At 38.8% G+C, this 14,414-nt stretch overlaps 1 protein-coding gene across 1 annotated transcript in view; it reads left to right on the top strand.

The window, feature by feature from the left end:
• Positions 1 to 14,414, top strand: part of IQANK1 (IQ motif and ankyrin repeat containing 1) — a 71,610-nt gene that overhangs the window by 39,531 nt on the left and 17,665 nt on the right. The window contains exons 6-11 of the mRNA XM_007488681.2: positions 2,205 to 2,338; positions 2,535 to 2,699; positions 3,412 to 3,696; positions 4,003 to 4,128; positions 12,022 to 12,161; positions 12,306 to 12,360. Of these exons, the coding sequence (XP_007488743.2) occupies positions 2,205 to 2,338; positions 2,535 to 2,699; positions 3,412 to 3,696; positions 4,003 to 4,128; positions 12,022 to 12,161; positions 12,306 to 12,360 (905 nt within the window). The remainder of the gene's footprint in view (positions 1 to 2,204; positions 2,339 to 2,534; positions 2,700 to 3,411; positions 3,697 to 4,002; positions 4,129 to 12,021; positions 12,162 to 12,305; positions 12,361 to 14,414) is intronic.

Consider the following 14,414-nt stretch of genomic DNA (forward strand, 5'->3'; position numbering starts at 1 on the left):
CCCTGGCCTTCTTCTTAATTTCTCTGTTACTTTTGAAGGTATTACTGGGAGAACCCAGTTTCTCAGGCTCACAATCTAGGTGTCATCTTCAATTTCTTACTCTCACACCATCTCATATCTAGTCAGTTGTCAAGTCCTGTCACTTCTATCATAACATGTCCCATTTTGTCTTCTGACAGTGCCACCACCCTGATGTAGACCCTCATAAGCTCTTGATTAAACTATTGCAACAGTTTGCTGATAGGTCTCCCTGCCTCGAGCCTTAACCCACTCAAATACATAATAATAGCTAACATTTATATAGCACTTACTATGTGCCAAGCACTGAACTAAGTGATCTATGTCTCATTTACTTCTTACCACAGCCTTGAAAAACAGGTGCTATACCCTTTTACAGATGAGGAAACTGAAGCAAACAGTGACTTGCCCAGGATCACACAGCTAATAAGTATCCAAGATCAAATTTGAACTCAGATCTTCCTAATTTCAGGAATATGATATATCCTCAGTTAGGTATCAAATTTCCCAAAGTACAAATCTGACCATATTACCTCCCTGTTCATTAAACTCTTGAGCTCTTTATTACTTCTAGAATCAAACATAAAACCTATTTGTTGTTGTTTTAAACTCTGACCTTTCCTCTTAGACTCAAATCTGTGTATTTTTTCCAAGGCAGCAGAGCAGTAAGGAGTAGGCAATGAGTGTTAAGTGACTTGCCCAGGATCATATAGCTAGGACGTGTCTGAGGTCAGAATTGAATGCAGGAGGTGACATCTCCAGGCCTAGCTCTCTATCCACTGAACTACCTAGCTGCCTCCTATTTGACTTTTAAAACCCTTCTTAATCCATCTTACTTTTCTAGACTTCTAGACTTTATTCCATTCCACATACTCCTTATTCCTCTCCACATATTCCACAATCTAACTACAGTGGCCTAATCAATCAATATGACACTTAGAATGCTCTCTTTCTACTTCCCAACTTTTCTGCTTTCCTTCAAATCTCAATGAAAAAGTCCTATGTTTGATAAGAAGCCTTTATTTTGATAGTTGCTTTTTTTCCAATTATATGTAAAAACAATTCATAACATTCATTTTCTAAAAACGTTTAGCTCCACAATCTGTCCTTCTCTCCCTTCCTTCTCCACTCCCCGAGATGGTAAGCAATTTAATATAGGGTATGCATATGCAGTCATTCAGAATATATTTCCATATTCATCGTGCTGGGGAAGAAGACACATCAGTGTTTTCTTAAACCCACAAGGAATTTATTTATTTTAAAATATTTTTCCCTGGTTACATGATTCATGTTCTCTCCTTCCCCTCTCCCAGAACTGACAAGCAATTCCACTGGGTTATACATGTGTTATCACTTGATAACTATTACCATATTATTCATTTTTATAATAGAGAAGTCTTTTAAAACCAAAACCTCAATTCATATACCCAAATAAACAAGTGATAAATCATATTTTTTCTTCTGTGTTTCCACTCCCTCAGTTGTTTCTCTTGATGTGGACAACATTGTTTCTCAGAAGTCCCTTGGGTTTGCCCTGGATCATTGCATTGCTCCCAGTAGCAAAGTCAGTTACATATGATTGTCCCACAATGTTTCAGTCTCTGTGTACAATGTTCTCCTGAAAACTGCCTTTTCATATCATTTGACCATGTATTATTTGGTAATGATTTGGATTCTTATAAATTTGACTCAATTCTGAGTATATTTGAGAAATGAGGCCTTTATCAGATATACTTGTCATAAAAAATTTTTCCCAGTCACCCCACTAAGGACGCTCACCACCAGACCCTGACAAAAGCCGCATCCACGCCAAGACACCAAGACTCCCAGCGCAAGCCACACTGCTGCTGAGCCACCTCTCCACGAAAAGAGCTCGGAGAGAGGAAGTGTTGAGAAATATATAGACCATTTTTTACATCACTTCCTGCATCTCACATGTACCAATGGTAGCTTAAGCTTGATTTAGGACAGCCCAGGGGGTCTGTCAGTTCCTTCTCAATACTTAATCCTTAAGTAGGGGTGTATACATTCCTGATTGCTAGACTAAGCAGGGTGGAGTAAATCTAAAATTCACAGTGTATGCATGTATATATGTGCATACACATACCGTCAATATGCATGTACATTATACAGGTATACACATTTGTCCTCTTTGGGTTCTCATTTCTCTCTCATCTCCATGGTAGAGGCTTCCCTGGAACATCGAGCAGCAATCATCATTCAGTGTGCCTTCAGGAAGTACCACGCACAGAAGGAAAGAGAACGTCGAATAAAAGAGCAAGAAGAATACAAGGCCATAATGGACCAGCTTCAGAAGGAGGTAGGAGTCCACAATCCTGAGAACTTAGGGGTGTCAGGTAATATGATATTGGATGAATGACCCACAGGGACCTTTGTCACAAGGGTGGTTCATTAAAAGGGGTCAGTGACTTTCACTCTGTCGGCCACATCTCTCTCGGAGTTGGCTTTTGGGAGGTGGTATCACCCAGAGGTGAGAGATCACATTTGGCTCTCAGGCCTTCCTGGCTATGGTGAAGCGTGAGCAGGAACAGGCAAGACGGGAGCGAGAAAAGGAGGAAGAAGAACGGCGAAAGAGACAGGAGGAGCAGATGCGTAAGAAGCAGATGTTGGAAGCTGCCTTTGATGGAGATGTAGAGGAAATGAGGGCTGTGCTAAAGGAGGTCAGCATGGGGTATTCCACGCATCAATGAGGGGGTCTTCTCCCCGGGTCATTTCAAGGTCAGCAAGAAGACAGGCTAGATTAACTGCTGGATCATCCAGAGATAAGTATAGGTCAAAATGGTCAACAAAGGGCTATTGAGGATTCATTAAGGACTAGAACAAGGATAGGGTCAGGAGTGAAATCAGGTCCAGGGTCTGGCAGCAGGGGCTTGTTAAGGAAAATGTTGAAATCTATTTCCCATATTGCTGTCCAGCATACTGCAAGAGATACCTCAGATTCCAAAGCAGAGCTCAGGGAGGATGTGACCATCCTTGTGTCCCACCCGCTCTGTAGAGTTTAGAAGTCTTCCCAAATCCGCTGTCCTCAGACCATACTTTCCCAAGTTCCATATACTTTCATCATTCTCAATGTTTTACTATAAGAGCAGGCAGAAAATAAAAGAGCGGACTTATTTCTAGGGCAGATAGAGGACAGATATCTGAGCTGAAACACTAAAATATAGGATTGTCTTGGTACTTGCCCCCTTATTCTCCTCTAGACCTGACTCTTGTATGAATTATCTGTACTTCTTGTCTTTGTCCCCTCACATATACCCAGTGGATATCTCTATATGCCTGTACATGTCACCCATTTTGACTCCATTATTCACTAATGCCTAAGCATGTCACTAAGGAATGTGTCCCTCTGTCACCCCACTTGTGTGTCTCCAGGCTGTGTCACATGAACATGTATTCCCATGTGGCCCCTGGACATATTTTCCTCCTGTCACTCCCTGTGTGTCACTCATGTGGGTCTTTGTGGAGGTAGGGGACGTGCTGACCCGGGAGGGCGTAGGCCATGATGATCGGGGGAAAGCGCTGAGGTTGAAGAGCCATGTGGCTATGGTGGAATGCACAGATGCAAATGAGAACACACCACTGTCAGAGGCTGCAGGAGGAGGTCATCCTGCTTCAGTCAAGTTCCTTGTGGAGAATGGTGCCAATCTCAACTGTAAGGTATGGAGGGAAAGGGGGCATCTAGAGGAAGAGAAGGAATTAAATGTAAGAATGGAAGCTATGGGTCCTAGTTTAGAGAGTTCTAAGGGTGAGAGGAGAGGATGGGTTGGTAGATAGTGGTGTAGTGATCCTGGACCAAGGAGTCTGAAGGAAAGAAGGGCTTAGAAAGGATCAAGCCTTTGGTTTAGGGAGTCCTGGGAGGTGGGGAAAAGAGCGACTGAGGAATCATGGTTTAGGAAGCCCTGGATGAGAAGGAATAGGGATGAAGTTGAGGGTATCCAGCTCAGGGAGTCTCTTCTAACCCAGGGAGCCTTTGGTCGGACCCCTCTGTATAGAGCTGCCTTTGGTGGACACCTCGCAGTAGTGGAAATACTCTTGCAGAATGGAGCAGACCCACGGATCTATGCGGATGACGGGAATACACCACAGCAGGTGTGGATATAAACAGTTCCTTTACTCCCCCTTTCCCCTGACCAAGATGTCTAGTCTCTCTGAAATCATAGACCTAATTCCCAGTCTGTTCTGTTATTATTCTAAGGCCCAGGCCACACTCTTTGATCCCTAGCCATACCTACTCTTTAAAGCATGTATCCATATCCTCTTCTTCCCAGGAAGGGCCTTGATCTTGTGCGTTGTTGATATGAAAACTGAGCAGCTCAGTCTCCAGGCTTATTACAGTATCAGGGCCCTTAGTCATTATATAAGCAAGTGCTACTCAATTCAACCATGACTGTAGCCTCCCTTTTAGACCTTGGGCTCAGGGTTTTGTTTTGTTTTTTCTAAACTCAGATTGAGACTTCCTCTTCTCCTGGAAAAGACTGCCCTTATTTTAATTCTTCTAGTACCAGCCCCAGTCCTTTGCTGCCCCGAGTCCCAGTTCTTTTGCTTCTTAGCTTTTCTTTTAAAAAAATTTTTTTAATTTTTTCATTCAGTGAAAATCTGCCTTCTCTTCCTTCTGCCTCCTTTTCCCAGGAGGAAAAAACCATCCAAAACCTTATTTCAAACAAGTATCATCAAGAAAGAAAGAAAATAAAAATCTATTAAGCATTTACTATATGCCAGGCACTGTGCAAAGTACTGGGGATACAGATCGGGGAAGGGAGAGGAATAAGCATTTATTAACTGCCTACTATGTACCAGACACTATACTAAGCACTTTATTAATATTATTGCATATTTAATTCTTATAACAACCCTGTAAGTAGTGACATCCCATTTTATAGTTGAAAAAACTGAGGCAGACTAGTTAAGGGACTTATTCAGGGTTACACTGCTAATAAGTATCTAAGGTTGGATATGAACTAAAGTCTTCCTAAATTCATGCTTAGTACTCTATCACTGTGCACCTAGTTGCCAAATACAAGAATGGGAAAAGAAGGGAAGGGGAAGACCTTCTCTGAACTAAAGGAGGTCACATTCTAATATCAAGCAGAACCAACTCCTACATTGGCCATTTAAAAGAAAAAAGTCTCATTCTTCACTCTGAGCCTTTCACCCTTCTCTCAGGAAGTGGGTAGCATGTTTCATCATGAGTCCTCTGGATTTGTGAATGGTCATTGTTTTAATCTGAGCTCCTCAATCTGTCAAAGTTATAGATCTTCATAATATTGTTGATACTATATAAATTGTTTTCCTGATTTTACTCACTTCACTTTGCATTGATTCATACAATGCTTCCCAAATTTGTCTGAAACCATCTCCATCATTTCCTACAGCACAGTGTTATTCCATCATATTCATATACCATAATTTGTTTACCCATTCCCCAATTAAGGAGTACTCCCTCAACCTCCAATTCTTTGACATCACAAATAGAATTGCTATAAATATTTTTTGTACTCATGGGTCTTTTCTCTCTTTGTTTCATCTCTTTAGCATACAGATCTAGTATTTAGGGAGCAATGAGTATGCACATTTTAATAATTTGGGGGAACATAGTTCCATATTGCTTTCCAGGATGACTAGATTAGTTCACAGCTCCACCGACACTGCATTAGTGTACTTGCTTTCCCAATTTTTCCTGGTTACTTTTTATGTTCACATGACTTTGATAATTCACATAGCACATCTATGTGGTTTGTCCTAACCCCCATCTTAGATGAACTTTCCTAATGTCCCCTAACTCACATTGTCCATCAGTTCCACATATACAATGTCTACCCCAAATATCCATAAATCCTTCTGTATATTAATATTTGTATTCATGACAGTTGACATAAAATTCTCCTCAAAGTTAGACATTATTGGACTTAACTGTGAGATTCCAACTCAAGTAATAAAACAAATAAGTTATAAAATTATAATAATAAAATTAATTTTAAATATCAAAATAAAAAACAAACTCTGGAAATATATAATGAGTTCTTGGGCAGTAGAGAAAAAAGACAAGAAGAGAGAAAAAACGTTGATCCCCGATGAGCTCCCATAATGTAACTTTGAATCACATCTGTAATGTAGTTTTTTAACACATGGACTAAAGTCATAACAATTCTACATTTAGAAGGGAAGTTACAAAATAGTTCATGCTTATATCCCCAGTTAGAAAACAAAACTCTTAACAATGAGTTCGAGTTTGAGCACTGTCCTTCATGACTCTTAATTTCATCCTCATGCCATAAACAAAGGAACACCTAGTAACATACAGGCAGTATTGACCACAAGTGTTTATGGGAAATAATACTAAATCCAGCAAATGAATCTTTAATAGAATAGATTTAAGAAAAATACAACAGGAATTTAAGTTGGGACACATACCTCCTAACTTGTCTGTCACTTCTTGTGTTTTTAAAGAAGGAACTGCATGTATGGCAGATACCAGCTCTTAACCCTGGTCACGTTGCTATTATGGGACAACTGTTACCTCTCCTTGTTTCCTTGAAAGTCCTCAAACTTTGGCTGTTATATGTGCAAAATCTCTGCACCCTGCTCTCCCACCCATGAATTGATGTTGTGCTCGTTTCTCCTCTTCCCAAACTGGGAAAAACTACAAATTCCAGGGGCTTTTGTGGCCAGCCAACCCCTTTCCAAGGATTGTTACACAGATGTTTGAAATGCCTTCATGTGAAAGAGATTGGATTTATTCTATTTTGCCTCAAATGGTAGAAAAAAAGAGCAATGAGTGAACGTAGTGAAGAGTTGGGCAGATAGGTAGCCCCAGATAGAGCCAGACCTGGAGAGAATTGGTCCTGTGTTCAGATCTGACCCCAGATACTCCATGGCTGTATGACCCTAGGCAAGTCACTTAACCCCAGCTGCCTAGCCTTCCTGCTCTTCTGCTTTGGAACCAATACTCAGTATTGATTCCAAGACAGAAGGTAAAGATTTAAAAAAAAGTAGTGAAGAGACCATTTTAAGACTGCTGATTGGGAAAAACTTCCTAGCATTTAGAGCTTCTTTATCTATAACCAGAATGGATTGCCTCATAAGGTAATAAGTTATTGTTCCTTGGAATTCATTGGGAAGAGTTTGGATGACTATTTGTTAGGTTTGTTTTGGTGGGTATTTGGGAGATGGAATTTGATGAGATAATTGAACTGCTTTGGGCCAATAACAAAGGTTTGTACTGTGGGTGAAAGGCAGGCTTGCCCAGGCCAGAGCCTGGTCTGTGGGTCCAGCACACAGACCACTCAGTCACAGAGTAGGCAAAAATCACTGGAAGTTGAAATTTATTCTTGAGAGATTTGGAGGGAAAAGGGAATTACTATCACTAATTTCCAGCTAATGACCCCAGAAACTACACCTTTGAAAGAAGGGTCTTCAGAGAGTTGTTGGACTACACTTATCACCCTTCTCTCATCTAAAAATCCTGAACCCTAGGATTAGCTATCCTACATTAACCCAAACCTCTTTTCATTGTTATTAGAGGTATTGGTCTGTGGCGGATTAGAGAGAAACCCAAGAGAAAAGATCTCAAGTCCAGATGGACTCAGACCTCCCACTCAGTGATAGCTGCAGATGACTGGATGTTGTTTCAGGCTAGCTTCAGGTTCAAAAATCTTCTTCCAAGGGAAACACAGGTATCAACAGCAAGGAAAGGTACAGGAACCTCCACCAAGTATTTGGCAGCAAATCCTCCCAGTTGCTTGCAGTTAGCAAATCCCTAAAGAGACTAACTACTTCTCAGTTTCCAACTCAACCCTCCTTTCCAGCATTCCAGAATCTTTCCCTGTTGGTCTCATGCCTCTTTTCTCTGCAAATTTATCTCTTCCTTATAACAGGTGGTAGTTCAGAATACTTTAAAGTTTATACTAAATAACCACTGAAGTCTTAAAATTCTGTGATTCTTTGCTACAAAGTGTGATTCTTTTGAAATTGGAAGGATTGATAAATGATAGTAATGTAAATGCCAACTATGACCCAGTGAATCTTAGGACTCTGCCTCATACAGGCAAGGTTCTCTTCTGAGGACATGACCCCAAAGGGTTTTATTTGACTTCTTATACTTCCATACCAGAATAAAACTATAGGAAAGTCTCTAAAAGTACAATAGGTATATGATATGGCATATTGAACGATTTTTGTTCTACTCACTGAGGAAATGCAAAGGATATACAAGAATCCATGAACAAATACAGAAATCAAATAGCTTATTACCCTTATTAGAAACATCAGTCCTTCCACCACCAGGAAGAAAAACACTACTAAATATTTCCTTTTCTCCTCAAACATACTAAGCAATTCATAACAATATGGTTGGTAAGATCCAGATCTCCACTTGCATGTCCAGGTTTTGGTCTCTTAGCTAAAGGGTGATCCTACTGGAAGTACTTTTCTTCTTCTGATAAATGCTTTGTTAAGGAAATCTCCTTATAGATGAACTGTTTCTCAGTCAGATCCAAGATCTGCCAAACTGGAAACTCAAACTCAAGATTACTCATGGAGTAACCCTTAACACTAGAAATGGGTCACTGGTTTCTAACCTGTACTTAGAAAAGGAAACAGAAAAATAGAAGGCAAGCCATCCATTTCTGCTACTTTAGAGAGTGAAGGTTCCTCCATTTTTCCTGGACGCACTCTGCTCTGCAAATCCAAGGAAGAAAGAGCATACATAAAAAAAAAAATAGGTAAAAGAGATAAACTGATTTCACAACTTGCTTTTGGCAAAGATGACTACCTTGACTGGAGACCATTTCTATTGATTCTCAGTATCTAGACATCTATTAGTCATCCCTAGTCACTGGGGACCAATCAGAGGAGTTCTGACATCTCAGGAAGGAATTATAGTACGTGTCCGTCCTTCCTGGGTCTTGCCAAGTCTACACTATGAAATCTCATCAAGCCAATTGAGAGACTCATCAGATTAAACAGGACCTCTCCTTAAAAGTATTAATAAAACATTTTTTTAAAGGAAAAATAAGATTGAATAGAGTAGGACCTATAAGCAGAGACACGAATTAGAGTTATCAATTCTTGCTGAATTGAATTGAATTGAGGTTATTGTAATTGTTTAAATAAGATGCAATGTGAGATGCCAAAGTGTCCCATGACATGGTATTTCTTTGTTGTTTTGGACATATAGTAAAACCAATTTCATCAATTCTTTATTTGCTTCTCCGAGAGAATCTGTATCTGTAAGTTCAGTTTCATTCAATTCCACTACACTTTCCTCATATCTTTTGGTTTCAATTATATTGAGAATTTCAGTATTGAAATAACTCATTTCATCCACTAATATGGCTCACTTGTCATTGGATAAGAACCTCACATTTAGAGTACCATCAGGAAATTTAATATTTATAATCTAAAAACCGGGAGGATATTGGTGGAATTTTTGTTTCAAGGGTGGCTGAAATCCATAAACTACCAAATTGGAACTCAAACTCAAGATTACTCATGAGGTAACCCTTAATACTAGAAATGTCCATTCTCAGGGTCATTAGTCTCTAACCTGTGATCATTGTGATCATTGCAAGTATTATGCAAGTACAGGACAGGCCAGTCTTCTACATAAGGTTTTTTCAGGATATATGATAAAATAATAACTCTGTGAATTGCTATTCTAATCTGGGAAATATCCATTTGGCATTCATTACGTAGATTGCTGGGTCAAAGTCTTTTGAATGCCAGTGGATCTCATTGGAGTGGTCATATAGTATTTGGGGTCATGATATAATTAGTATGATATTATTTATAAAGAGAAGTATTTTATGGCAGAAAAACCCTTGCCCTTCACATAAGCTATATCTTTCAGTGACATATTTTTTAATTAATATACAAGTATTCTGTTTGGATAATAATAGCTAACAATAATGATAATAGCATTTATAGCAGTTCAAGGTTATTCGAAGCACTTTACAGGTGTTATCTCATTTGCTCCTCATGACAACACTGGGAGGTAGTTGATACTTTACAGATGAGGAAATTGAGGCAGAAATGAAATGATTTGTCCAGGGTCACTGAGCTGGTAAGTGTCTGAGAAGGGATTTTAACTCAGCTTTTCCCAGCTTAAGGTCTAGTGCTTTATCTACTTTATCACTTAGGTATCTAGCTTGGAGAGAGATTTCTGTCTAGAGTTGTCTGACCCAAACAACTTCTAATTTACATTTTATTGTTATGGGAATCAACAAAGGAATTGCCAAAAGAAGAAAATTATTCTTCAATGTAAATACAAAAGTACATTATTTTCAAGTTGGGTTTCAAATGAATGATTTTCCAAATGACAGTGTTAATGTCAGCACACATATTCTTCCTGAAAAACTAAGGATAATTCCCTCTTATGGTTTTGTCAACAGTAAACAAAAAGGATGGCACCTCTCTGAATTTGGTTCTTTCCATTTGATTAATAATAATGAAAAATATTTCCTCTAATCATGGATCTAATCATGGTTCAGACTTCTTAGAAATTCAAGATAATGCTCTTTTTTATTTAGGTCTGATTCAGCGAATAAAGGTATATTGAGAATATGAGGCAAAGGGCATTACTACATATATTGATTCATAATATTTATAATAAATGGCATTTACATAGTGCTTGAATATTTACAAAACATTTTACATATATTATCTCATTTGATCCTTTTAACAATCTTGTAAATAAGTGCTATTATTACCCCTATTTTATAAATAAGGGAGGTAATCATAAACTGTTAAGTGTCTGACATAGGATTTGAACTCAGGCCTTCTTCAAGTTTAGCATATTATGACACCACCTTGCTGCCTTTGTATAATTTAAATGTAGACTTAGTGCTACAGACTTCCATAACCTGTAGAATCACATGGTTTAAAGTGAATCCTTCTATTTGGGCATTGTTCAAGACCTCCATGATACTGTTAGCATTAAACAGATGTCACTGTGAAGGACCATTTGAATAGAAGCATTTTTTACATCTTTAGACAAATGAACAAAATTGATTTTTTATTTATCTTTACCAACTGGGGAAGGGCCTAGGGTGTCCCATTCTTTTGAGATCTTATCTCAAAGATTAGTTCATAAGGGTTTTCGTCTAGAACAGAGGGCCCAGTCCTATATAATTTCTTTTCTCTGCAAAGCTTAAAAATAGAGATTATAAATAAAATTCATAATATTCTCTGGTCAGGGCTTGGTTAAATATAAACATAAATTTAAATTAATACAATAAACCTTTACCTAAATGTTAGGAGTTTTCTAACTTAGGGCTCTGAGCTATTGTGATCATACTACTAATTTTTTGTTTAATAGAAACTTTACAAAGCAAAAGACAAAGAAGACCATATGGACTGTAGGGGGCAAAATTATACCATCCCTATGCTAAACATTGAGTAAGTTGTTGTAAGGGCATCACCAATTAAATCTCCAGAGATAGAGAAGGTAGGGAGGAAATGGCAGTGATGAATATCTGCTATACTAAACACCTACAATCACGAATATTATACCAGAATGACTTTTTTTTTAAATCCTTACCTTTTGTCTAAGTATCAGTTCTAAGACAGGAAAATATCAAAAGCTAGGGCCAGAATGATTCTTACATTGTTGAACATATGTGTCAAGGATATAACTCCTTTTTTTATTACTATCTGGTATGTTTTTTAACACATTTATGGAAGATACTTTGTTGGAGTTGCATTTTGCTCCATTGAGTCAAATACTTTTTTCAACAAATTTAATTAAATTCTCCATATTCTCATAGTCCATTGTGTAACTGTGAAGATATCTGTAAGAAATGATCTAAAAATGACTAGTGTGAAAGAGAGATAAAAATATCCGAGCTCTCCAACCTACAGGATAAGTAACAGTTGTGTATACCCACTTCACTTGTAGGCATTGATGTGTATTCATGATGTCTTTCATCCGTTTGCTTGTAAACAGATTTTTTAAAAACAGATCTGTTTACTTGTAAACACTTGTAGGTAGCCTCCTTGGATGCTGTGGTAGATGTCTTGAGGTCTTGGGATGTGAGTCTCACAGATGCCATGCTGAAGAAGATGGAGGCTGAGCAGCAACGTCGGGCCCAAGAGGCCCAGAAGCAGAAGGACATAGAAACCAAGAGGTGCTCATGGGGCAGGGCAGGCCAGGGAAAGGGGAAAGTTTCAGGGATTAAATGAGAGGCCCTGGGGTGGGGCAAGTGAAGGCTAGAGTTAATGCTTAAAGGTACTGACTAAGGGAAACCACCACCCTTACTTCTACCTTACAGAATGGCTACCAATGTGCAAGAGCTGCAGAAGGAGCAGGAACGATGTCATAAGGAGGTTAATATGGACAAGACCACAACCCCATGGTCCCTCAAAATCACCCCCCCACAAACTCAGAGCCTGACTCCCCCATGTAGGTTCCCAAACCCATTGAATTCAAATTGAAAGGGATCTCATAGAACACCTAGTACAACCCCTATTTTTATCATGAATACCCTCAACAGCATCACTCAGTGGCCATCCACCCCTGCTTTTAAAACTTCTTGAGAGGGAACTTTTGAACAACTCTGATTACTAGAAAATGTTTTCTTATATGCAGCTTACATCAGCCTGTCTGCAACTTCCATTTATTATCCCTAGTTCCTCCTCCTAAGAGTTAAAAAGTACATCTGACACCTTTCATACATGAAGGCAGATATGTCCCTTCTGGGTAGTTGGGATGACCCACTGAATAGAGCACTGGGTCTGGAGTAAGGAAGATCTTAGTTCAAATCCAGCCTTAATCACTTACTATATGTGTTACCCAAGGCAAGTCACTTAACTGTTTGCCTCCATTTCTTCATCTGTAAAAATGAGCTAGAGAAGGAAAAGGCAAATCATTCTAGTATCTTTGCCAAGAAAACCCCAAATGGGGTCACAAAGAGTGGGATATGACTGAAAAATGACTGGGTAAAAAAATCATGTCCCTCCTAAGTGTCTTCTTCAGATCAAATATCCCTAGTCCCTTCAGTCAATATGGCATATTCTCCAGTGCTCTCACCACTCTTTTCTGGATATATTCCAACCAGTAAGAGTAGCATTAATCACAATCATTGATATGTAGTCTGAACAAAGCAGACAGTAGAACTATACCTCTCTTAATCTCTTAATACAGTTTAGGGAAGAGAACTAAATGGCATTTAGAGATACCATTTCCACTATTAAATCCTATTGATCATGAAGTTCAGTAAAAACCCCTTATCCTTTTCACAGTAACTCTAATATAGTCATATAGTCATCCCCCACTCTGTATCTGTGAAGTTGGCTTTTTAAATCCAAGTGTCAGAATTTACATTTGTCCCTGTTACATTTTATCTTATTTGATTCATTCCATTGTTCTAATTTTTGTGAACCCTACTTTTATCATGTAGTGTATTAGAGATTCCTCTTAGTTTCATGTCATCTAGAAAATTTAATAACTATGCCTTCCCTGGCTTCAAGGCATTTATAGAAAAAAACTAATATCATAGGACTGAGTAGACTTCTCAGACCACACTTCAACTTGACATGAGCCCATTAATGTAATGACTACTCTTTGATTCTAGTCATTCAGCCAATTCTGAATCCACATTTCTCCATTTTGTCCACCAAACTAACATGAGATAATGCACTGAATTATTTCTTTAATGTTGTCTACATTATTCCTCTTATCGACCAGCCTAGCTACTCTGTCAGGAAAGAAAATGAAGTTTAATCTGGCATAATCTGATCTCATTGAACCTGATATATTCTTTTTTTTTTTAAATCCTAACCTTCTGTCTTGGAATCAATACTGTGTATTGGTTCAAGGCAGAAGAGTGGTAAGGGCTAGGCAATGGGGGTCAAGTGACTTGCCCAGGGTCACACAACTGGGAAGCATCTGAGGCCAGATTTGAACCTAGGACCACCCCTTTAGTAAGTCTTCCAGAATTTTGCCAGTAATAGAATCAAGCTCAATGTCCTATAGTTTACAGCTCCACTCTTTTCTCTATTTTGGAAATTGGGACAATTTTATCATTTTCCAATTATGTAGCAAACTTTACCATTCTCCAAGATTTTTCAAGGATCATGGACAGCACATCAGTAATTATATCCGCCAGTTTTGTTTGTTTTCATTGTCATGGGACAAAGTCCAATCACTGACTTAAACTTGCTGAGGAAAATTGGGTTCTCTTTCACCATTTCACTTGTCTTAATTTTCTTTTTTTTTTTAAACCCTTACCTTCCGTCTTGGAGTCAATACTGTATATTGGCTCCAAGGCAGAAGAGTGGTAAGGGCTAGGCAATGGGGGTCAAGTGACTTGCCCAGGGTCACACAGCTGGGAAGTGTCTGAGGCCAGATTTGAACCTAGGACCTCCCATCTCTAGACCTG

The sequence above is a fragment of the Monodelphis domestica genome, chromosome 3, assembly GCF_027887165.1.
Source record: "Monodelphis domestica isolate mMonDom1 chromosome 3, mMonDom1.pri, whole genome shotgun sequence".
Classification (NCBI taxonomy): Eukaryota; Metazoa; Chordata; class Mammalia; order Didelphimorphia; family Didelphidae; genus Monodelphis; species Monodelphis domestica.